General features: G+C 32.0%; 3 protein-coding genes across 6 annotated transcripts; all 3 read right to left on the bottom strand.

The window, feature by feature from the left end:
- Positions 1–1,337: 1,337 nt before the first annotated feature.
- Positions 1,338–3,144, bottom strand: LOC107877484 (cytochrome P450 94A1). The gene has a single exon (XM_016724129.2). The coding sequence runs from the start codon at positions 3,056–3,058 to the stop codon at positions 1,538–1,540; it is 1,521 nt and encodes a 506-aa protein (XP_016579615.2). The 5' UTR covers positions 3,059–3,144; the 3' UTR covers positions 1,338–1,537.
- Positions 3,145–3,948: 804 nt separating this feature from the next.
- On the bottom strand, positions 3,949–6,402 carry LOC107877486 (zinc finger protein 2). Of its 4 annotated transcripts, none has more exons than XM_016724130.2 (2): positions 5,687–6,258; positions 3,949–4,288 (listed from the first exon to the last, which is right to left on the bottom strand). In XM_016724130.2, the coding sequence occupies exons 1-2, from the start codon at positions 6,129–6,131 to the stop codon at positions 4,206–4,208; spliced, it is 528 nt and encodes a 175-aa protein (XP_016579616.1). In that variant the 5' UTR covers positions 6,132–6,258; the 3' UTR covers positions 3,949–4,205. The 4 variants fall into 4 exon arrangements, with proteins under 4 accessions (XP_016579616.1, XP_016579620.1, XP_016579618.1 ...); XM_016724134.2 differs by having other exon boundaries at positions 4,160–4,288; positions 5,734–6,255; XM_016724132.2 differs by lacking the exon at positions 3,949–4,288 and adding an exon at positions 4,347–5,037 and having other exon boundaries at positions 5,687–6,402.
- An 8,391-nt stretch (positions 6,403–14,793) lies between these two features.
- LOC107877487 (4-coumarate--CoA ligase 2) lies at positions 14,794–18,911 on the bottom strand. The gene is made up of 5 exons (XM_016724135.2): positions 17,754–18,911; positions 16,779–16,977; positions 16,041–16,254; positions 15,851–15,953; positions 14,794–15,061 (listed from the first exon to the last, which is right to left on the bottom strand). The coding sequence occupies exons 1-5, from the start codon at positions 18,774–18,776 to the stop codon at positions 14,939–14,941; spliced, it is 1,662 nt and encodes a 553-aa protein (XP_016579621.2). The 5' UTR covers positions 18,777–18,911; the 3' UTR covers positions 14,794–14,938.
- Positions 18,912–20,978: the final 2,067 nt, after the last annotated feature.

Raw genomic sequence — 20,978 nt, forward strand, 5'->3', positions numbered from 1 at the left:
ACCCCTTCCAAATTCAAAATTTCCTTAAACTCCATACAATTGGAGCTTAATTAACCAAACAATATTAATTAATTAATTTGTAATAACTTGTTTTGTTATCCAAATGTTTTATGTCTACTTCAAAATTACGTCTACTTTTCTTTAAAATAATTTCCAAACATATTATATAAGAACATGATGCAACCTTGTAAAGACATTTTTTCCTTGCATACTCTTCAATAGTTTAAAAAATAATAATCTATTGAAAGCTGAAACTCATTAACGTATGTGGCGTCTAGTACTTTAATTGTTGATTCGTTTAAATTAATAAATTTTGAAAAATAGGTTTGCTAACCATTAACCATAAAATCAAAATGAACTTAAATTAATAAAATTCAAATTCTGATTCTGGCTACGTAAATTAGCTAGCAAAGTTATGTTGTTGTTTCCTTCAGTTCTCTAATTTGTTCACACCACCAAATATGGATATTGTTGACCAATCCACTAGAAAAAAGACATATAGTCCAACTATAGTTACTCTTATGATATAAAATACAAAATGAAAGTTCCCACGTGTGAACCCGACCATCAAAATTGATTATGTTCCAAATATAAAATCCCTACATTTCTCTTTCGAAAAGAAATAATCCAAAGTACGTAACGTCACCCATTACTTCATATTTTTCTAGATAGTCCATATACTTGAAGAAGTTTTTTTTTTTTTTTTTCGGGGATCAAAATTGAGTACAATTATATAATGGATTTTTTATCAGTTATTCATTAAATGATAAATAATTATAAATAACGGGAACAGATGATTCAAATAACGAAAAATTCAATATTTAAAAATTATATCGAGAATAACTGAGAAGGTGGAAACAAAATCAGATATAATTTGATCATTATGAACAAATTCAAAATCTTTAGTTAAGAAACTGGAAAATTAAATGTCTCCATCTTTGATATCTTTGGGATGAAGTAAGTTAGTCATCAAGAAGAGATGTCATCCATGTCTTTATAGAAAACATGTGGGAAATAATCCTTTGTTCATTTTACCTGGCGATTGCTGACTTGGTACATACACTCCTTAAAATTATTTTTAATTAAAAGTGTATTTTATTAAATTAATTTTATTTAATGATGCTTTGAAATACTAATAAATGTCTAAGAGGGCGTGCATGGACGATGCACCAACAAACTAACCTTTTACCTTTTGTTAAGGGTGTTTAAAATTTAGGTATGTATACACACACCTTTGACATACATACGTAATATTATTTTTTACATGCATAATATAATTTTTGACGTAGGATGCTCGAGTGATCAATCTTGGATCAATGTAGCTACATCAATGGTGATTAACGGAGCTAGGGCATCCAACTTCATATTAAATTAAATCATTCAAACTTCATATTAATAAATAAAACTTTACAACAACATCCAACTTCACATATTGCAAAAAAAAAAAAAAAGAAAAAAGAAGACTAATATGTTGTTAATTATAATTAATACTTACTTCTATAAATAAGAGTATGTGAGGTTAAATGTTGTGGTATTCCTACATCCTTTCTTCAACAGTAACAGGGAAACCACCTTTCATCTTAGCGGTGAGATACGATATGAACAACGGCTCTACCCCTTTCTTTGCCACCGGAACCACCTTGTACCGCTGCAGAACACCAGCCACCACCCTCTTCATTTGCAAAAACGCCATTTCTTTCCCTAAACAGATTCTTGGCCCTGCTTGAAACACAGGATATGAGTATGCATCTTTGTTCACAAACGTCCAATTCCCTGTCACTTGGTCCTTATTCAACCATCTCTCTGGCTTAAATTCAGCCCAATCTTTTCCCCATATTTCCTCCGATCTTCCCATCGCGTAAGGATGATAAGTCACCCGCGTACCCTTTCTCACAAAAGTGCCATCCGGCAATACATCATCCTTCGCTGCCACTTTTGAATCCATTGGTACGGGTGGGTAAAATCTAATGCTTTCACATAGCGAAGCATGAGTGTACATCATGCTCTTCACTTCATCGTATAAGACCACTGAATCATTTGCGTTTTCTCCAATTTCTTTCAAGATTTCGAATTCCACCTCTGGATTCTTTGAAATCAGCCAAAAAAACCACGTTAATGCAGCTGAAGTCGTGTCACGTCCTGCCAATATAAAACTTATCACGATATCAGTAACGAAATCTTCATCAGAATTCCCTGTACTCAAGAATCTTGATAACAAATCAGCTGAATGGAGCGATGACTTGTCGTTCAGCTCCCTCTGTTTCTCTCTCACTATTCTTTTCGCGAATTCACGTACTTGTTGAACTGCTATCTGCAATTTCTTTTCCGATCCAATATTAAGAGCGCGTTTCATTTTCCAGATAATTGGGCAGGGAAGCGCGAATCTTTCGCTACTTAGGCGAACACAATCTTCAAATGCAACTGCGAATTCTGCTTCGGGCAGGTTCGGTAACAAGTAGCCAGGATCATAACCAAAAGCAATTTTACAAATGTTGTCAAACGCAAACCTTTGTAAAATGTCTTGCAGATCAAGAACATTTTCCTCAGCAGCAGCATTGGCAAGAATTGGAATCAAACGTTCGGAGAGTTCAGTATCAACGACAGTTTCAACGAATTTTCTCAAGGACCTCGTGTTGAATTCGTGGCTAGCAACTTTCCTTTGGTACTTCCATATATCACCATTGGCGTTAAAAATGCCATTCCTGAGAAAATCTGCCAGAACACTATTTGATTTCTTTTGGTAAAGAGAGAAGTTTGTTTTGAGTATATGTTGGACGTTAGATGGATTGGCAGTGAAAATAGAATGCAAATTGAGGGGTCGAATGAGAGTGAAAGTAAGTTTAGGGGTGCTAAGGATAATATCAGATATCCATTGAACTCGTTGCTCCTGATTTACCAAAATGGAAAAATAGGAACCAATAATAGGATATGATTTTGGTATTTTACCACTTGACAAAAGGGCATTATTATTTCTTGTTTTCTTGAATTTGAAGAAGAGAAAAGGAATTAGAATGCAAAAGATTAATGAATTTGAGAGTTGTAAATCTACTAGTGTCATTGCCTAAACTTTTTTTTTTTTTCTTATCAAGATGGTGAAATTTGGAGTTCTATTTTTGATTAATTGAATCGCATTATTTATTGAGACTGTTACTACACGTTTCACTAGCTATATGTTGACGTGTGTTTACTATGATAAGACACGTTAATAAAAGCATAAGACCAAAGATTGTTGGGCGATGCACTCTATGCGAGCATACAAATATTTATTTTATTCTTAACTAAAACATTTGAGTTTGACTCTAATATTAAAACAATAACTAAAGTGTGATTTTCTTAATTAATATTATCTTCGATATAGTTTAACTGAACATCATAAAATCATATGAATTCTGACATTTCAAATAATTGAATTTATAAAATTTAAATTTTGAATGAGCATCGACAAACTAGCCAGCAAGTTATGTTGTTGGTTCCTTCACTTCTCTAAACTTTGTTCACACCACCAACTAAGGAACTTGTTGACCAATTCACTAGGAAAAAGATGTATAAATATAATTACTCCATAACTACAAAAAGCTTATGCCTTTATCGAAAAAACATTTGGGAAATAATCAGACCCGAAATCATGATTAGAATTTTATGGATTCACGATTTTATGTTTTTTAGTTTTTAAATTAATAATCTGTATTTATGGATCATACAAAATTTAGATCAGAGCTACAAAATCCTACAAAACCCGTAAGCTATACTATAACTCTATCTTGGATTGGAATAAGTCTAGGAGGGCTCGCTCTAAAAAGCGGGGAGGTTCGAGTCCTCTTTTAGGTTGTTCGAGTCTAAGGGAGTGGTTATCTAGTAGAGCTAAGGGCACCGCAAGAATTTCATCTCAACCTTTTTTATAAAAAAACTATATTATTGTATATATAAAATTAAAATTACATTGTTATATATACATAATAGAATTGATATTATTGAATTCCATTGGCTTCTTCTTGTATGTTTTTTGTATATTGAATACTCTTGCCACTAGAAACATATGGGCTTGTTTCTAATGAACAAGGCCCACTTCTATGCAACTCACTGTAGCCCAAGTGTCTTAGCCCATTCATTTTCTTTCTAAAAATATTATTTTCCAATACATCTACTTTCCAATACACATACACACCACCAACAATAATAACAACAACATATTCAGTATAGTCCCACTAAGCGAGTCTGGGGAGGATAAGTGTGCGCAGCTTATACCACCACCTCAGAGGTGAGATAGAGAAGTTTTTTTTATAGACCCCTGTTCAAGATAAAACAATTTAGAAAAGGAATATATAGTAAAAGTACAAGATACAATATTAGAAATTACCGCACCCAATAATCATAAACAGGACTCACTAAGTAATACAATAAACAATACAATATTTTGAAATAATATTAGTACTATAGTTATTAACACGAATAACAAAATCCTCGTACCTACTAGCATTGACGCACTCATTCCTACTATCCATCTACCCTAATCTGCCTCTTCCACACCTTCCTATCTAGGGTCATGTCCTCGGTAAGCTGAAGCTACTCCATGTCATGTCTAATCACCTCCCTCCAATATTTTCTTCGGTCTACCTCTACCTCGCCTGAATTCACCCCTAGTCAACCTCTTACATTTCCATACATGGGCATCAATGCCCCTCCTCATCACATGCCGAACCATCTCAAATTCACTTCCCTCATTTTGGCTTCCACGGAAGCCACTCCCACCTTATCTCGGATAACCTCATTTCTAATCCTATCTTTCCTAGTACACTTACACATCCACCGTAACATTCTCATCTCCGTCACCTTCATCATTTGGACGTGAGACTTCTTGACAGTTCAACACTCTGCTCCATACAACAAAGCTGGTCTAACCACCATTCTGTAGAACTTGTCTTTGAGTTTAGGAGATACCTCTTTGTCGCACTAGATACCAAAAGCGAGAAGCCTCCATTTCATCCACCCTAGCCCAGTACTTCGATGAGTGACATCATCGTCAATCTCTCCATTCCCCTGAATCATACACACCATATACTTGAATTGCAAACACCCATAACCAAATTCAATTCGAAAATCAAGATATTCTAAAATTGAATTCGTAAATCGATTCATATTTGTATAATTCAAATCGAATAAACCAAACTCTTCGAATCGATTTGAATACTCGAATTGATTCGATTTGTGCACAACCTAGCTAATACAACAACAATGTGTCGTATCGGATACCGATCATATTATAGAGAAATGTAGAAAGAAGAACGAAATCAAGGACTTTATGATGCTTGAATCGAATTTCCTTACGGAGATGTTCCTATATATGAATTTTGGAAAAACAAAGCAATTTTCTTTCAGGATACAACAAAGTCAATACTAAAAGAATTTTATTTACTCAATTTTTGGGGAATCCTATAGGATTTTAAAGATGAATTTCGTCAAAATCACTAACACATGATGCATATTCATCAATTTTAAGAACTCAACCTCCCTTGATTAGAATTAATTAATTAACTAACCACCTCAAAATAGGATCAAAAGGAGATTAAAATTACAATAATTTCTTCAAGTAAAAATCAAATAAATTAAAAAAAAAAAAAAAGTGATGATGATCAAAGCCTTAAGGACAAATCAAGGTGACCAAAATCCTCTTGATGAACACTCTCACCATTTTTCATAGAGCCATAATTTATCACCATTTCTCTTCTTCCATACCTCATTATATCATTATTAGTAACAAACCTAGCACCATGACCATAACCATAACCACGACCGCCATGGCTCGGACCACTAGGGCTCAACGAGCCACTGGTCTGATTATTATTATTATTGTTGTTATTGTTATTATTATTGGACCAACCAGAATGAGGCAGAAGGGACGATGTAGTCATCTCCCTACTCTTCTTGGCTAGGGTTCTTTCAAGTTTATGTGCATTTTGATGCCCTCCTAGAGCTTGTGAACTATAAAACTTTCTTCTACAATAGTTGCATGAGAAAATACGTGGCTCATTTGGACTTAAGGGGGACGACGACGACGATGACGAAGATTGATCAAGTAAAATCTCATTTCTTGATAGGCTTAGGTTTAAGGTTGTGTTTGGTTCATAACTCATGGCTAACAATTTCAAGAACAAGAAGAAGAAGAAGAAGTTGATAGGGTTTTTTTGTTGTGAGTATTATTTGCTTAGTGAAATTGGTGAGTTGAAATTAGGTTTATGGGAAGTGAAGGGGGACCAAATGTATATATAGGGAAATTATGAGTGTATATGTGTATGTAATAATAGAGAGAGAAAGAAGAAGAGCTAAAGATTTACTATTTTTATATGCTCATAGTATAAAACTATTATTGTGGATCTACTAATAATGAAAATTACATATTTGGTCGAGAGAAAGAAACTTATACTAATATTGTATATATGTTTACAATATGCTTGTTTTAATAGTTTTCATTCGTCACGCTTCTTCCTAGCTAGCTGCTTAATTGACTTATATAAAAATAATTTGATTTATCGTATTAAATATGAACACTATTACTTTTAACTTAAATGGTTTTAATAATTTTCAACCGATCTATAGTTGATAGAAAAATACTTCATATGTAGTAATAACTTAAAACAAACATAAAATTTTATAACATAGTAACATAATGTATTAGTTAATGATAGTGGAAAAATTATTTAACTATGAGCATATATATATGTAAATCTTTCTTTTTAATTCCATTTGATGAATGTTAGTAAGTATTTAATAAAAGTTTAAACTATTGAAGAAGAGAAGAAAATTGTATTTTTTCATTATTTATTTAATTATTTTATTTAAGAATAAGAGAGAGAGACAAAATAGCTGCAAAAAGAGTAGGGAATCAAATTGTTGTCACCTCCACAGCTCCACTAAAAGCAGCATTCGACTCACTTGTCGGTCCTATCAAATTTCCCATGTTCTCTACAACTTCATATAATATTTTAATGTAATATCTCTATTGAAATTTGACTAAATATAAATTGATATCGAAAAATTTTATATTTAGTGAAAAAATACTTTCTAACGAAGATAACTCCTTATTATTTAGAGACACTAAACGTGACCTCTCATTAAGGGATGAAGGAATAATTGTCACCCCACTACGTTACGTTTCTTCTTCACTGTTTGAATTTGTGACTCAAATTCTGTTGATTCGATTTTGAAAAATTTACGGTGCGACCCATATGTTTGTGATTTTTCATGGGGTCTGTGGTGGCCCGATCCCGGAGGGCGGTATAGACCTGTATGTTTTTGGGCCTATGATTTATTTATAAGCACATATTATATATGTGTAATTAGTGGGTCGTTTTTTGAATGTTCAGAAAATATGTCATTCTCCTCATTATACTCCTCTCTATTATAGTGAAATTCATCTACCTCTGCTCGTGATTTTTTTCGTCAAGGATTTTCACCTTACTTGATTTTTCCTTGTGGGTTGCTTATCATAACATTCACTAATGTAACGTAACAGTCGTTTGTTTTTTTCCTTTTAGTTGTGAAACTATATGAATAGGCCATCTAATCATGAGTCCAATCAAAACTTTGGTTTTAGCTAATTAGGTCCTTTTAGTTATCACCTAATGGACAAATTAATATATAGGCTTCTAAGTGATCTAACATCTTGCAATTGATTTTTTCCCATTAAAGAAACTAATTAGTGATTAAGATAATCAACTTTGACTGGACAAATTCTGCAATAAAATAATTCATTGCAGAATTTTATGTATGGTGTAGAGGTGCAATAGCAAACTCATTATGTTGTACCATGTAGTCCTAAACATGTTTCATTTTCTGACCACACTGCCCATAATTAATAGTACCATAATACAATGTGTCGTGTAATAGTATTCTTTGCTTTTAATTTGTAGCCCTAATAGGACCCTCTTATATATATTTAAGGGGGTCTAGCTAGTTATAATTTGATTAGGAACATGTGCTTTAACTTTAATTAAGCAAGTCATGTTCATTTTTCCTCTTTAAAGTTAAAGTAATTTAGTTCATAATAGTTCAATGGAGTGGAGTCTTACTACATTAATTGATGGATGTGTTTTGGATTTAATTCCCAACAAAATCTTAGCATTAACAACTTTTAAAAATCAAGATTTGTCTGCTAATTGACAACAATTGGACAAATTCATTATAATTGTAAATCACAACAAAGATATATGTAAGTACATAGAAATAACAAAATCCAAAAAATTCACATCAAATGAGTATCTTAATTCGCTCATATTATCTTTAATTCAAAGTAAATGGACAATGAGTCAAGTAATTTTTCCGTTGAAAATGCACATAAAAATTTAGAAATTACATGAAAACAGAAAATAATTTACAAATATCGAAATTATATAAAATTAGTAATAATGTATGGACCTCAAAAATTATTCGACCGGACGGAAAATATTGAATATTGCTCACACTTTTTAGAGACATTGTTTTATTCGTATCGAATTCTTCAAAATGAATAAAATGATATTTCTAAGGGATTGTAACGTAGGTTCAAGTGGCATGATAATAACTTTTAACGACACTTATTTTGAGATGGAGTGGCATGTTAATACCCTTTAACGATACTTATTTTGAGATGGAGGGACTGTTAATATCCTTTAACGACACTTATTTTGAGATAGAGTGGCATGTTAATAACCTTTAACAACACTTATTTTGAGACGGAGTGGCATGTTAATACCCTTTAACAACACTTATTTTGAGAAAGAGTGGCATGTTAATACCCTTTAACGACACTTATTTTAAGGCGGAGGGAATGTTAATACCCTTTAACGACACTTATTTTGAGGCGAAGGGAATGTTAATACCCTTTAACGATACTTATTTTGAGACGGAGTGACATGTTAATACCCTTTAACGACACTTATTTTGAGGTGGAGTGGCATGTTAATATCCTTTAACGACACTTATTTTGAGACGGAGGGAATGTTAATACCCTTTAACGACACTTATTTTGAGGCGAAGGGAGTGTTAATACCCTTTAATGATACTTATTTTGAGACGGAGTGACATGTTAATACCCTTTAACGACACTTATTTTGAGGTGGAGTGGCATGTTAATATCCTTTAACGACACTTATTTTAAGACAGAGGGAATGTTAATCCCCTTTAACGATACTTATTTTGAGACGGGGGAATATTAATCCCCTTTAACGATAGAGACGGAGAGGCATGTTAATACCGTTTAACAACACTTATTTTGAGACAGAGTGGCATGTTAATACCCGTTAACGACACTTATTTTGAGACGGAGGGAATATTAATACCCTTTAATGATACTTATTTTGAGACAGAGGGACATGTTAATTAATATTCGTCAACGATACTTATTTTGAGATGAAAGGAATATTAATATTGACACTTACTTTGAGATAGAATAGTATGTTAAAACGTTTTAGCAACACTTATTTCGAGACGGAGAGAAAGAGGTACACTCCAATATACACTGACAGGAATGAGGATGACTTGGGGATCATCAATTTTCTTGACAGTATAACACAATGATAATGAATATAATGTCATGATATAATGATGACTCATTGTCCATGGAGTAATGTGATTGATGCCATTTATGAAGTAACTAGAATTCAGAGCCAGAAAAAGGCAAGTTCATTTCTGGGAAATGTAGATGTGACTTATATATAGTGTACATAACTCACTTCCATTACTTTTATGGGTCCCTTCTATTATCTTGCATGTACGCCACACAAGTGTTTCCACCTTACTTTGCTGTCCACTCCGATCCGTGGCGGACTCAGAATTTAGGAATTGTAAATGTTTGATGGGTAGTTCGAACACACATATTATATAGTTGTCAAACTAAAGCGTTTCGCTTGAAAATCAAAACACCCAACTATCTTCTTGGTTGTAAGGGGTGCTTTTATCCATTCTATACCATTTTAAAACATTTTTTATATAATTATACCTAATTTGTGTCAGATCTAACGGGTGCTAGAACACTAAATATTTATTGCTTAATTACGCTTTACAAGAATCAACTAGATTCATTAAATAGTTACTAGGAAATGTCAGGCCATAAAATTGTTATTCTAATAGTAGTACATTGTATTTCGAGAATTAAAATGTATCGATATAATTATCACTATAAATTGAAGAATTAGTGATTAAACTCCACAAATCACATCCTAATTATATTGTACGAGATTCTTTTTTGTTAATTGTATCTTAATTGATATTTGTAGTGGATTTGAATTGCAGCTTTATATAAAATTAGAGAAATTAGTGGAATTTGAATTGTGTTAAAGTTGATACCACGACTCGGAGTGATAGCCTGTGTGCCCGGAGTGGTGGCTGGATCTAAGAGAGGGTTGCCAGTCATGACCAACGTGGTCATTGGATCTCAAGAGGGGGCTTGTGGACCGTGACTCGAATTGGTGGCCTGGACAAAAAAAGGGGGTCAGCCGTGACTCGGAGTGGTTGCCTAGGCGCAAGACGCAAGAGGGGGGTCAGTCGTGACCAACAAGGTCGTTGGTTCTCAACTCTCAAGTGAGGGCGATTGTCATATGCTAATTGTCCACGCAGGATAAGTAAAGCTACGCTAATAATGGGTTTATAGGCTAAATGAATTCTTCCACCTATCAAACTAATCTTTTGGATTTTGCGTTCCCATTTGGTCTATAACAATTAATCTTCCGCAACATTATTACTATCAAGAAATGAAGTAAGATCATAATTTTAAGGTAAATTATGGATCTGAAGTAAAGTAAATTCCAATCACATAAACTATCAAATTAATATTAATGATATTTTTTTTATTTTTTTTTTTTGTGAGTCAAAAATGGGATTTGATCAAACCCACTAGCTAGGAATGAAGATAAACTGAGCACAAAGCACATGGGGGATGTGCCTTGAGCTGTAGAAAAACAGGAAAATAATCAATATCCCACTATATATTAATTTTTGCCCTCTAGCTATATAACAAAAAAGAATGGGCTCACCTGGACTATTTCTTAATTGTTTGTGACAAATATTAATCATAATATATAATATTAATTAATCTTGCCTTGTCGGCTATAATTATGGTGACTTCTGTCTCTGTCATATACAACAAACATAATCTCATAATTAATATATAATACTACCTGTTTGAAACATATATATATATATATATATATATATATATACATACACTTAGTCCATGAGATTCCAAGACAACATTAAAGACATCAATTCTTTTTCATAACACTATATATATATTTAACCAATATCATAAAAAGATGAATAATAAGTTATAGCTCGATAAAAAATTAACAGTGGAATTTGTCGAACTGTAGCGGACTATACACGTAATGAACTTGGAGCGTAACATAATTCGTGATATATGATAAGTTATAGCAGACTATACATGAAATAAACTTGGAGCGTGACATAATTCGTGATATATGATAACTTATAGCGGACTATACATGAAATGAGTTTGGAGCGTGACATGATTCGTGATATATGTTAAGTTATAACGAATTAAACTATACATGTAATGAACTTGGAGCGTGACTAATTGGACATTTACCTATTTAATTTTCTTCAATAATTACTTTAGTGAGGTGAAACATTACGGTACGTTGTTCTTGAAAAAATAAACATGTTTTAATACCAAATATCTTTTTGTTTTTGACTTATTTCAGCCACTATTTTCTGTCACTCTTTTCTTCATGGGATTTTGTGGTTTTGATGTTGAAATCCAACTTTGTTTTATCTCTTATATATATATATATATATATATATATATATATGTCATGGAAAATGCCCTTCTTTTTGTAGTGTTCTTCCTTATATCAGTGCCTAAATTATTTTCACGATCAACTTATGTGAATTTCTTTGAAAAAAAATTAATGACAACTTAAATCATAGATTAATTTGACTTGCATATCAACCTAAATAATTTTAATTGTTAAAATGGACGGGTCAAAATAGGAAAAATTAATAAATAGGTGAATCGTTATATATTTTGAGGATTAATTAGAATCACATCCAAATTTATTGAGATATAATTTTACATATGTACATTATATTGGCTTATCTTACTCTTGAAAAGTCATTTCTTAATTAAAATGACTACACGAACTTGAAAAGGACCCCCACTTTTCAAGTGTTAGAAATGTCATAATTAGATTTACATCAACTCAATTATGATGGAATGATCGAGATTCCTTCTCCATTACTCCAAAATATTGAATTATCATACCGAATAAGAGTGCGAGAAAAAAGGTTTATGAGACATTATTAGTCATTATCCATGCATGCATATAAAAGAAATGTCTTCACAAGTACAATCTTTTCATTGCACCATCTATTAAGGGACAAGAGATTAAAAAAAAAAAAATTATAATTACAGAAATATTGTGATATATTTTAAATTACATATATCAAAAATCAAATAAATTCTAACAACCTTCAAAATAATCTGGGAGTATGTGGTTTCTTTAAAACCACTCTACCTTGAGGCTTGAAATTTCAACTCATTTGATAACCGCTAAGCTTGATAAATAGTTTAATAATTGAAGTTTTAATGGGAATAAATGCAAAATAATTGATCATTTCATTTACTTATGTTTCTCTATTTATATTGCTCGATAGCTAATAATAATATTCATTGTGACGTCGTTTCTTATGGAGGCGAATCCAGCATTTAAGATTTTTAACATTGGATCAATTATATATTTAATATTACGAAGCATTTTTAGGAAATTCATACAAATGAAATTTATACTCCGATGTCAAAAATATTAGGTTCAGATGAACTCAATAACAGTAAGCTGCATCCGCCCCTGGTTTTCTTAGCTAATGACATTTTTGATACGTCTTGTCAAAAATTAACATTTCTTATGTTTTGTATATAATTATTGTACTATGTATTTTAGCTTATGTACGTTAGTAATTCTGACAATATTAATTTCCCTAACTTTTTTCTTGATTGTGTTTTATCATGACTGGCATCCACATAATTATTGTAATAGTACAAAATAATTCATTGTCATTTGGTCATATAATTGTACCTAACTAATTAAAACTCACATGAGATGACTCTCCAATAGTAGCTTCATTTTCTGAACCTGTCAAAATTAATTATATCAGCACCTAAGTTTGTTCATCTATGTAAATCAAATCAACCATAGCTAGCAGATTAAAGAAAATTTATATCTAATGTACCAAGTGATATTCATTCATATATGCCTAAAAAAATATTAAATTATAGAGCACTTCATCTATATTCTAATTGCACGCAGATCCCAAAAACGCATAGTTTCGATCTGGCTACTTCAAAAACAACTTCTCTAGTTGGGAAACGCATTGATTAGATATTTATTTAAGTTTGTAGGTCCTTTTGCGGATTCCACTTTAGCCCTAAGGCATTGGTCTCTAACTAGAAAAGTAAACGCTTGAGCTTGAGAAGCTTCTGCAGACAAAACAACAAGCAATGAAATCAACGACGTCTAAAGCCCCTAAACTATAAAGGGTACCTTTGGTGTGAGGTATAAGGTATAATAATCTCGAGATAAAATACAGAATTATATTATTTTATCCCGGAATTGGTTGAAGGTATTAGTTAGTCCCGAGATAATTTATCCCACAATTTGTACCATAGTAATGGCAGTGGCGGAGCCAGAATTTTCATTAAGGGGGTTTAGAATATATAACAGGCGAACAAGGCGAACAAATCGAAGGGGGTTCAACATCTACTATATACACATAAAAAATAATTTTAACCATGTATAAATAGTATCATTTTCTACCGAAGGGGGTTCAGACCCCTCGCCAAAGGGTAGCTCTGCCCCTGAGTGATGCGATAAGTTATCTCATATACATGATAGGATAACTAATCCTAAAATAACTGATCTCGGATTAATTATTTAACTCTTTCCCAACTAAATGACCCCACATGAAGCTAAGGGGATCAAAACAAATGTAAAAAATGTCAAACTTGTGGTGGTGATTATGTAATCTTCATAAAGTTGGGAGGGTAATGTGTCAAATTCTAAAGAATAATGGGGGTGAAATATTTATTTTTGGGAATGGAATGTTTGTACAATATCACAATCAATATGCCATTTGAGACCAAACATTTTGTAATTATTAACATTACGTAAGTGATTTAAGTTAAAAGACAGATTAAACAAGTTGAACTAAAACACAACCTTAATTAGCATTTCAATTCCAATTAGTATTTCAATAAAGTTGTTTGGTCGATTGGATAAGATTAGCCATTTGATTGGTTGAATATTATAATATCGAGATAAATTATGAGATTATTATAACACAAGCATTAGTGCGATGTGGCCTACTTTGTGATTATTTTTTTTCTTAAGCTAAGACTTGATTAAAGCGTTGTAAATCATTACCCATAGTTGGAGGTTTTAAATGAGCTGGGCGAGCTGAATTTAAGAGGGTTAAAATGATCGTAAGTAATAGTTTGGTTGGTTATTACCATCCGGCGAAAGATTACTTGGACTGAATTAGATTGATTAAAGCGGAGTTACTTAACAAATGACTCATTCAAACTCGAGCGAGATGAACAAATCATATTTTCATGAACTAATTTTGCAACTTAGATTTTTAGTCGCTAAGTTCTATCATAATTCATATGTGACATTTCTACTATTTTATTTGTCAGAGAAAACTCTATACCTGTGACCATACTATACTAAATTCTACATTTGTGTAAATAATATTTGAGAATATTATACATATCTTTCGTTTAAAACCACAACAACCACAACATAGATATGGTATATGTATGCAAATATGTATTGGTTCAATATACAGAACAATTATCAGAATACAAATTTCATTCAATATTTATACAAATACCTATATATCATAAAGTAAAGTTCATATATATGCTAATATATATTTATTTCCATAACAAAATTCAACTAGCTAAACCTCCAGCTGCAAGCTTAGCTCTTAAATCTTTTCTAAGTATTTTTCCAGATGGAGCTTTTGGAATTTCTTCTGTGAAAAATACTCTATTTATCCTCTTGTAGAATATTACCTGTCCAACATAATCCTTTTTAGTCACATATAATTAAATCATTTCTAAATATTACAAAAAAAATATGTTACGAATCGGACAAAATAAGCAAACCACAAGCAAAAAGAAAAGCAAGAACATACATATTTACGTGAAAATTCTTGTGGGAAAAAAAACGGGCAGAGGCCGAGGAATTCATTATAATGGAGAGGAGTACAATTGTGAAGACGATAGTCTCAATGATGTGTATTTTCAGAACACCCAAAAGAACCCACTAAATGCACTTATATAATACGTGCATACAAATAAGTCCTAAGCCCAAAAATATACAGGTCCATACATCCCTACGCTACCACCACAGACCCCATAAAAATCACAAACATGGGTCGCATCGCGAAACATTCAGGGTTGGATCAACAAAATTCGGGTCACAACTCTAACAAAATATATACTATATCATTCTTCTTTTAACGAACAAATGAAAAAGGTAGCTCAGTGCACTAAAGTTCTTGACATATGCAGGGTTCGGAGATGGACCGAATCACAAGGTTTATCACACTCAGCCTTACCTTGCATTTCAGACATATATTTAAATTATTTCTAAATATTAAAAACAAATATCGTTTTTCTTTTAACGAACTAATAAAAAAGGGTAGCCCGCTCGGTGCACTAAAGCTCCTATTATATGCAGGGTTCGGGAAAGGACCGAATTGCTAGGGTTTATCGCACTCAGCCTTACCTATCGTTTCTGGAAGAGACTGTTTGCACAAGTTTGAACGAACTAATAAAGAAATGATACTATTTATATACCTGTTGGGATACATATTGTTTGATCTCATCCTCAGAAATCTTACTACCATTTGCTCTCACAACAAATGCAACAGGAACTTCACCTGCAACTTCATCTTTCATCCTGCATGCATGCAATAATGCATGATGAATTATTTTCATAAACTAATTTTATCATTTTTAACGACGAATGATAATTTAAGGGACTTACGGGACAACAGCAGCATCAGATATATTTGGATTTGAAATAAGCATAGCTTCTAATTCAGCAGGAGCTACTTGATATCCTTTGTATTTTATTAATTCTTTTAATCTGTCTACTATAAATACTTGATCATCATCATCTATGTATCCAATATCGCCCGTATGTAACCATCCTTCTTTGTCTATCGTTTCCTCTGTTGCTTTCGGGTTATTAAGATATCCTGTACGTATTCATTCAAATTAAACTCAGTATTTTCATAACGAGATAAGCATTCAGTACCCCCGAACTATGATCAAAGTTGCGACGACACACTCCAACGTAACTTCACAGCAGTACTCCTATTAGCGTACTTTTGTGCTGATGTGACACCTTTATTTCATAAAATTGGATCCACATCAAAGGTGTCACGTCAGCTAAAAAAGTTGACAAAAATATGCTAAAATTTAGTTCAGGGGAGTGATAGGGACCCCGTGAAGTTAGAGTGTGTCGTAACAAATTTAGTCATAGTTGAGGGTTTCATACTGTCAGTATATATAAGTTCGATTGTTACATTAAATGGAGTTGGAAATGAATGACAATTCATATTTGGGCCAATGAACTGTTGCATTTTTCCTTAGGCCCATTTATAAACTTGGCTCAAGAAACAACAATGGGTCCAAATATTAATTGGGCCAATGAATACTATGTGCCTTCTCTATCAGTACTTACTAGAATTAAGAACATGAATACATATAGTATTATTACCTTTCATGATCTGATCACCTCTAATGCAGATTTCTCCGGCGTGATTCCGGGGAAGAAATGCTCCGGTGTTGGTATCGACGATCTTCATCTCGGCGTTACGAACAACAGTCCCACAGGAACCAGATTTGACTTCAAATTGTTGTTTTGCAAAAGCTAGACACATTGATAGTACTGGACCTGCTTCTGTCATGCCATATCCCTATTCAATAAATAGTACCATTAGTTTAAGACTTTAGCACAAATTGCACATGATAATGTTACCTTCTCATAAATAGTCATTACATATGGCCTATTCCTAGCTTTATATTTTCTGCCATAATTAATGCCGTTTTGTTTGATAAATGTTGACATTTGATGTTCATGTCATCTAAAAGCAAATTAAACAATCCATAAAAATGAGATTTTTATAACATGGAAAATAAAAAGTAAAAAACTCAAATTATTTTTAAATATATAAACGTGTCATTCTTTAAGAGATAGACTAAAAATAAAAGAGGTGAACTAAATACTACTACATGTTTTCTCCTTGCGAACCGTATGTATTTAGTATAACGCTTAACTTATATACGTTGTTAGTATAAAATTAAAATAAAAAAAATACCACAAGTGTGCTTTGACTTATTATACTATGTACCTTGTGTTTTTTTTTTTAATTACTAATGCGTTTATGATCTTATATGGTAAATTTATGATCTTGGTACTTGAAACAATTTTTGCTCACCTCAATTATTTCACTATGTATCGGTTAACTCATACATAAATACCTTCAAACAGAATGAATCTGTCTACTAAAGTTTAGACACGTAAAAAGATCGCCTAATATTTTTTTTCTTTTTCAAATCTATCTCAATCACTAGGCCGGCCACATAGTTGAGTGCAAAAATTCTTCTATTACACTAGAAATTGAAACTCTTATAAAATACTAAATATATATTAAAAGAAAATGTAAGAACCAAAGTTTGTATAGGATTTTACCTGTCCTAATATGGCATTAGGCAATTTAGCTCTAACAGTATCTTCAAGTTCTTTCCCCATTGGTGCTGCCCCTGACATTATCATTCTTATTGATGACAAATCATATTCATCCACCAATGGACTTTTTGCTATAGCCAATACTATAGGTGGTACAAATGGTGCAATTGTCACCTTATACTTCTCCACTAACTCCATTAATCCTTTTATCTCAAACTTTTGCATTATCAAAATAGTTGCCCCAACTCTTAGCCCACATAGCAAAATGGAATTGAGAGAATAAATATGAAACAATGGCAACACACACATAATCACATCTTCACTATGAAAATATAGATTAGGGTTTTCACCATCCACTTGTTGTGCCACACTTGTTACTAGTCCTTTATGTGTTAGCATCACCCCTTTAGGCAACCCGGTCGTGCCGGACGAATAAGGTAAAGCCGCTACATCATCTGGAAGAATTTTTACACTATCAGATAAATGAATATCGTTCTGACAATTCAACAACAACTCCGCAAAACTAAGGCAATCGTCGGGGGTGGAATCGTCGTCCGTGCACATGATTTTCACCTCATTTTCCTCCGCGTAACGCTTGATTTTATCAACGTAGAGAGATTGTGTTATGATGAGCTTCGCGTTTGACGCTTTCGCTTGCTTTGTTATCTCCGATGGAGTGTAGAACGGATTCGCGGTCGTGCATATCACTCCTCGGAACAGCGCTCCGAGGAATGCAAACACGAATTCGGGCGAATTCGGAAGCAATAACATGATGACATCTCTTTGTTCGATGCCAAGTTGGTGTAGACCTAAGGCAATTCTTTTAGCAATAAGTTCAACGTCAATATAACTATATGTTGCACCCGTGGTACTATTGATCAAACAAGTTCTTGAACTAAATTGAGAAATATTCTCAAAACAATATTTGTGAAGAGGGAGATGATTTGGGATGTAAATATTTGGAAGTTTTGATCTAAAAATAAATTCATCATGATCATGATTTTGTAATTTGTTCATCATTTCCATTATCTTTTTTTCTTTTTGGCTTTGGAGAGAGAGAGAAATGAGAAGGTAGGGTTTTGGTATAGAGGTATAATTAAGATGAATCTATATATTTTATGGTATGGTTTGTTTGAGAATTGGTAAGAAGTTATAGACAAAGGCAAGAGGATTAGGTGGTGATATATGGTAAGAGGAATATAGCAAATTAATGTTTTTTTTTTTTTTTTTTTGTATATATAATATATATAGTATAATAATAAAAGAGGGTATAAGAATTTAAAATGTTTCTTCTTTTTGTCAAAGACTATATAGATAGATAGATATATATCATCCATTTTTGTTGAAAGAATTTATTATGAGATATTATTACGGTTACGAATGAATTATTGAAGTCAATTATATTCAAATATCAATCAATATAATATTGGAAATTTAGTTAAACCACAAAGACTACAATTTAGAGTTGTAAATCTAAAATAATTTCGAGAAATATGATACTATAATAAGTCTATATGTCAACATATAGAAACATTTTCATAATCAAAATTTATCCAACATAAATTGTTTGACCATATTAAAGTATAAGATTTGCTCTTCATAATTCTATTTCGGAGGATGCAAATACCGATGTTAAAATTAATTAAAATTAAATTATATTCATTTAGAAAATGATCGTATAAAAATTTTCTATATCATCGATATAATTTAATCTGCAGATAGAGGTTCGTATTCGTATGAGGTGTTATGTTAGCTAAAGTTTACACGTACATTTTCACCTAATATAATGACTAATCAAAAATATAACTTAAATTACACCAAGATATTTAATAATGTACATTTTCTATGAAAGAAAATTAAAATCTAGGTAGAAACTTTGAAATGGTCTTGATTACAAATATTGTAGCAAATGGTACAGCTTACCTACTTCCATACTAAAAATGGTTGATTAGATTTAGGCATTAGTGCATTTTACATATATATGTTTACTTTGTCAACTTATATATTTCGATATTAAAACCTTTTTTTTATATAATTTGTAATTTTACAAAAATAGTACTCTATTCGTCTCATATTAGTTATCGGATATCTCTTGTACACATTCTTAAAGAAATTATAAATAAGAATTGTGTTTACTAATATAGTTTATTGATCTTACTCTTTTCAATTCAATTAATATTGCTTATTTCCAAAACTAATTAATTTTAAGGATAAAATAACATAAAAATATACTGAAACAAACATTGTTTAATAATGTTAGAAAAATAATATATGACGTCGAGTATAGTCTTTTTCTTTATTGGTTTTGGTTTGGATAAAGAAAATTAGTTTACTAATATATTATTTGGCACCACATATTTTTAATCCAATAATTGCATTCCTTATTCTTTGTCAAATGCTATCCTAAAACATTTAATTTAGTTATTTAATCTTAACCTACTAATAAAGGTAGTGGTAGATGTCTATTTTATTTCATGCACCTCCAATATAGTTATTAAAGTCTCTCGATGGCAGAATGAGATATTATGCTCAACTGCAAATTTGATCAAAGTTCAAGTATTTTTTTAATATTTTTCCTAATTTTAAACATTTAAGTTTAATGACCTCCCCAATTACATAGACAAAAGTTTTAACTTTAATATTTATACCAACAACAACATATCCAAGAAATGTCACATCTCACGAATAGAGTTTGAAAAAACATAAAATTACACAAATTTTACTTTACTTTCGTGAGGTAGAAAAGTTATTTCGATAAAGTGTCTGCTAAAAAAGTTTACTATATTTATGAAGTTCATATATAAATTAATGTGAAGCTAGTTGAAGGCGTTCACCAAACTTCACTATATGTTATTATGGACGTTAACTACGAAGTTCATAATTCTATAATATCTATCATTGTCAATAATTGACTATTGGTCATTGTTCACTTAACTTCATTCTTAACTTCATTTATTAGGAATTTATTTTATTAATAAGTTTTATTAGTTATGCTTTGAGATTATATAAATTTGAGTATATATACTTGTGTAGTCATTTAATGATAGTTGTATTATTAAAAAAACATAATAAAATTGTCACGCCCCAAAATCCCATCGGGCCGGACTGGCACCCGAAGCCGAGAAGGCCCGGGAGAACCCGTTCAAATACCTGTACTTTCACTTACATGTCACCAAAAATTTGGACAACACTTTGTTGCATATGGTCTAATTACCTGTATCAGCACAA

This window comes from Capsicum annuum, chromosome 7 (assembly GCF_002878395.1).
Source record: "Capsicum annuum cultivar UCD-10X-F1 chromosome 7, UCD10Xv1.1, whole genome shotgun sequence".
Taxonomy (NCBI): domain Eukaryota; kingdom Viridiplantae; phylum Streptophyta; class Magnoliopsida; order Solanales; family Solanaceae; genus Capsicum; species Capsicum annuum.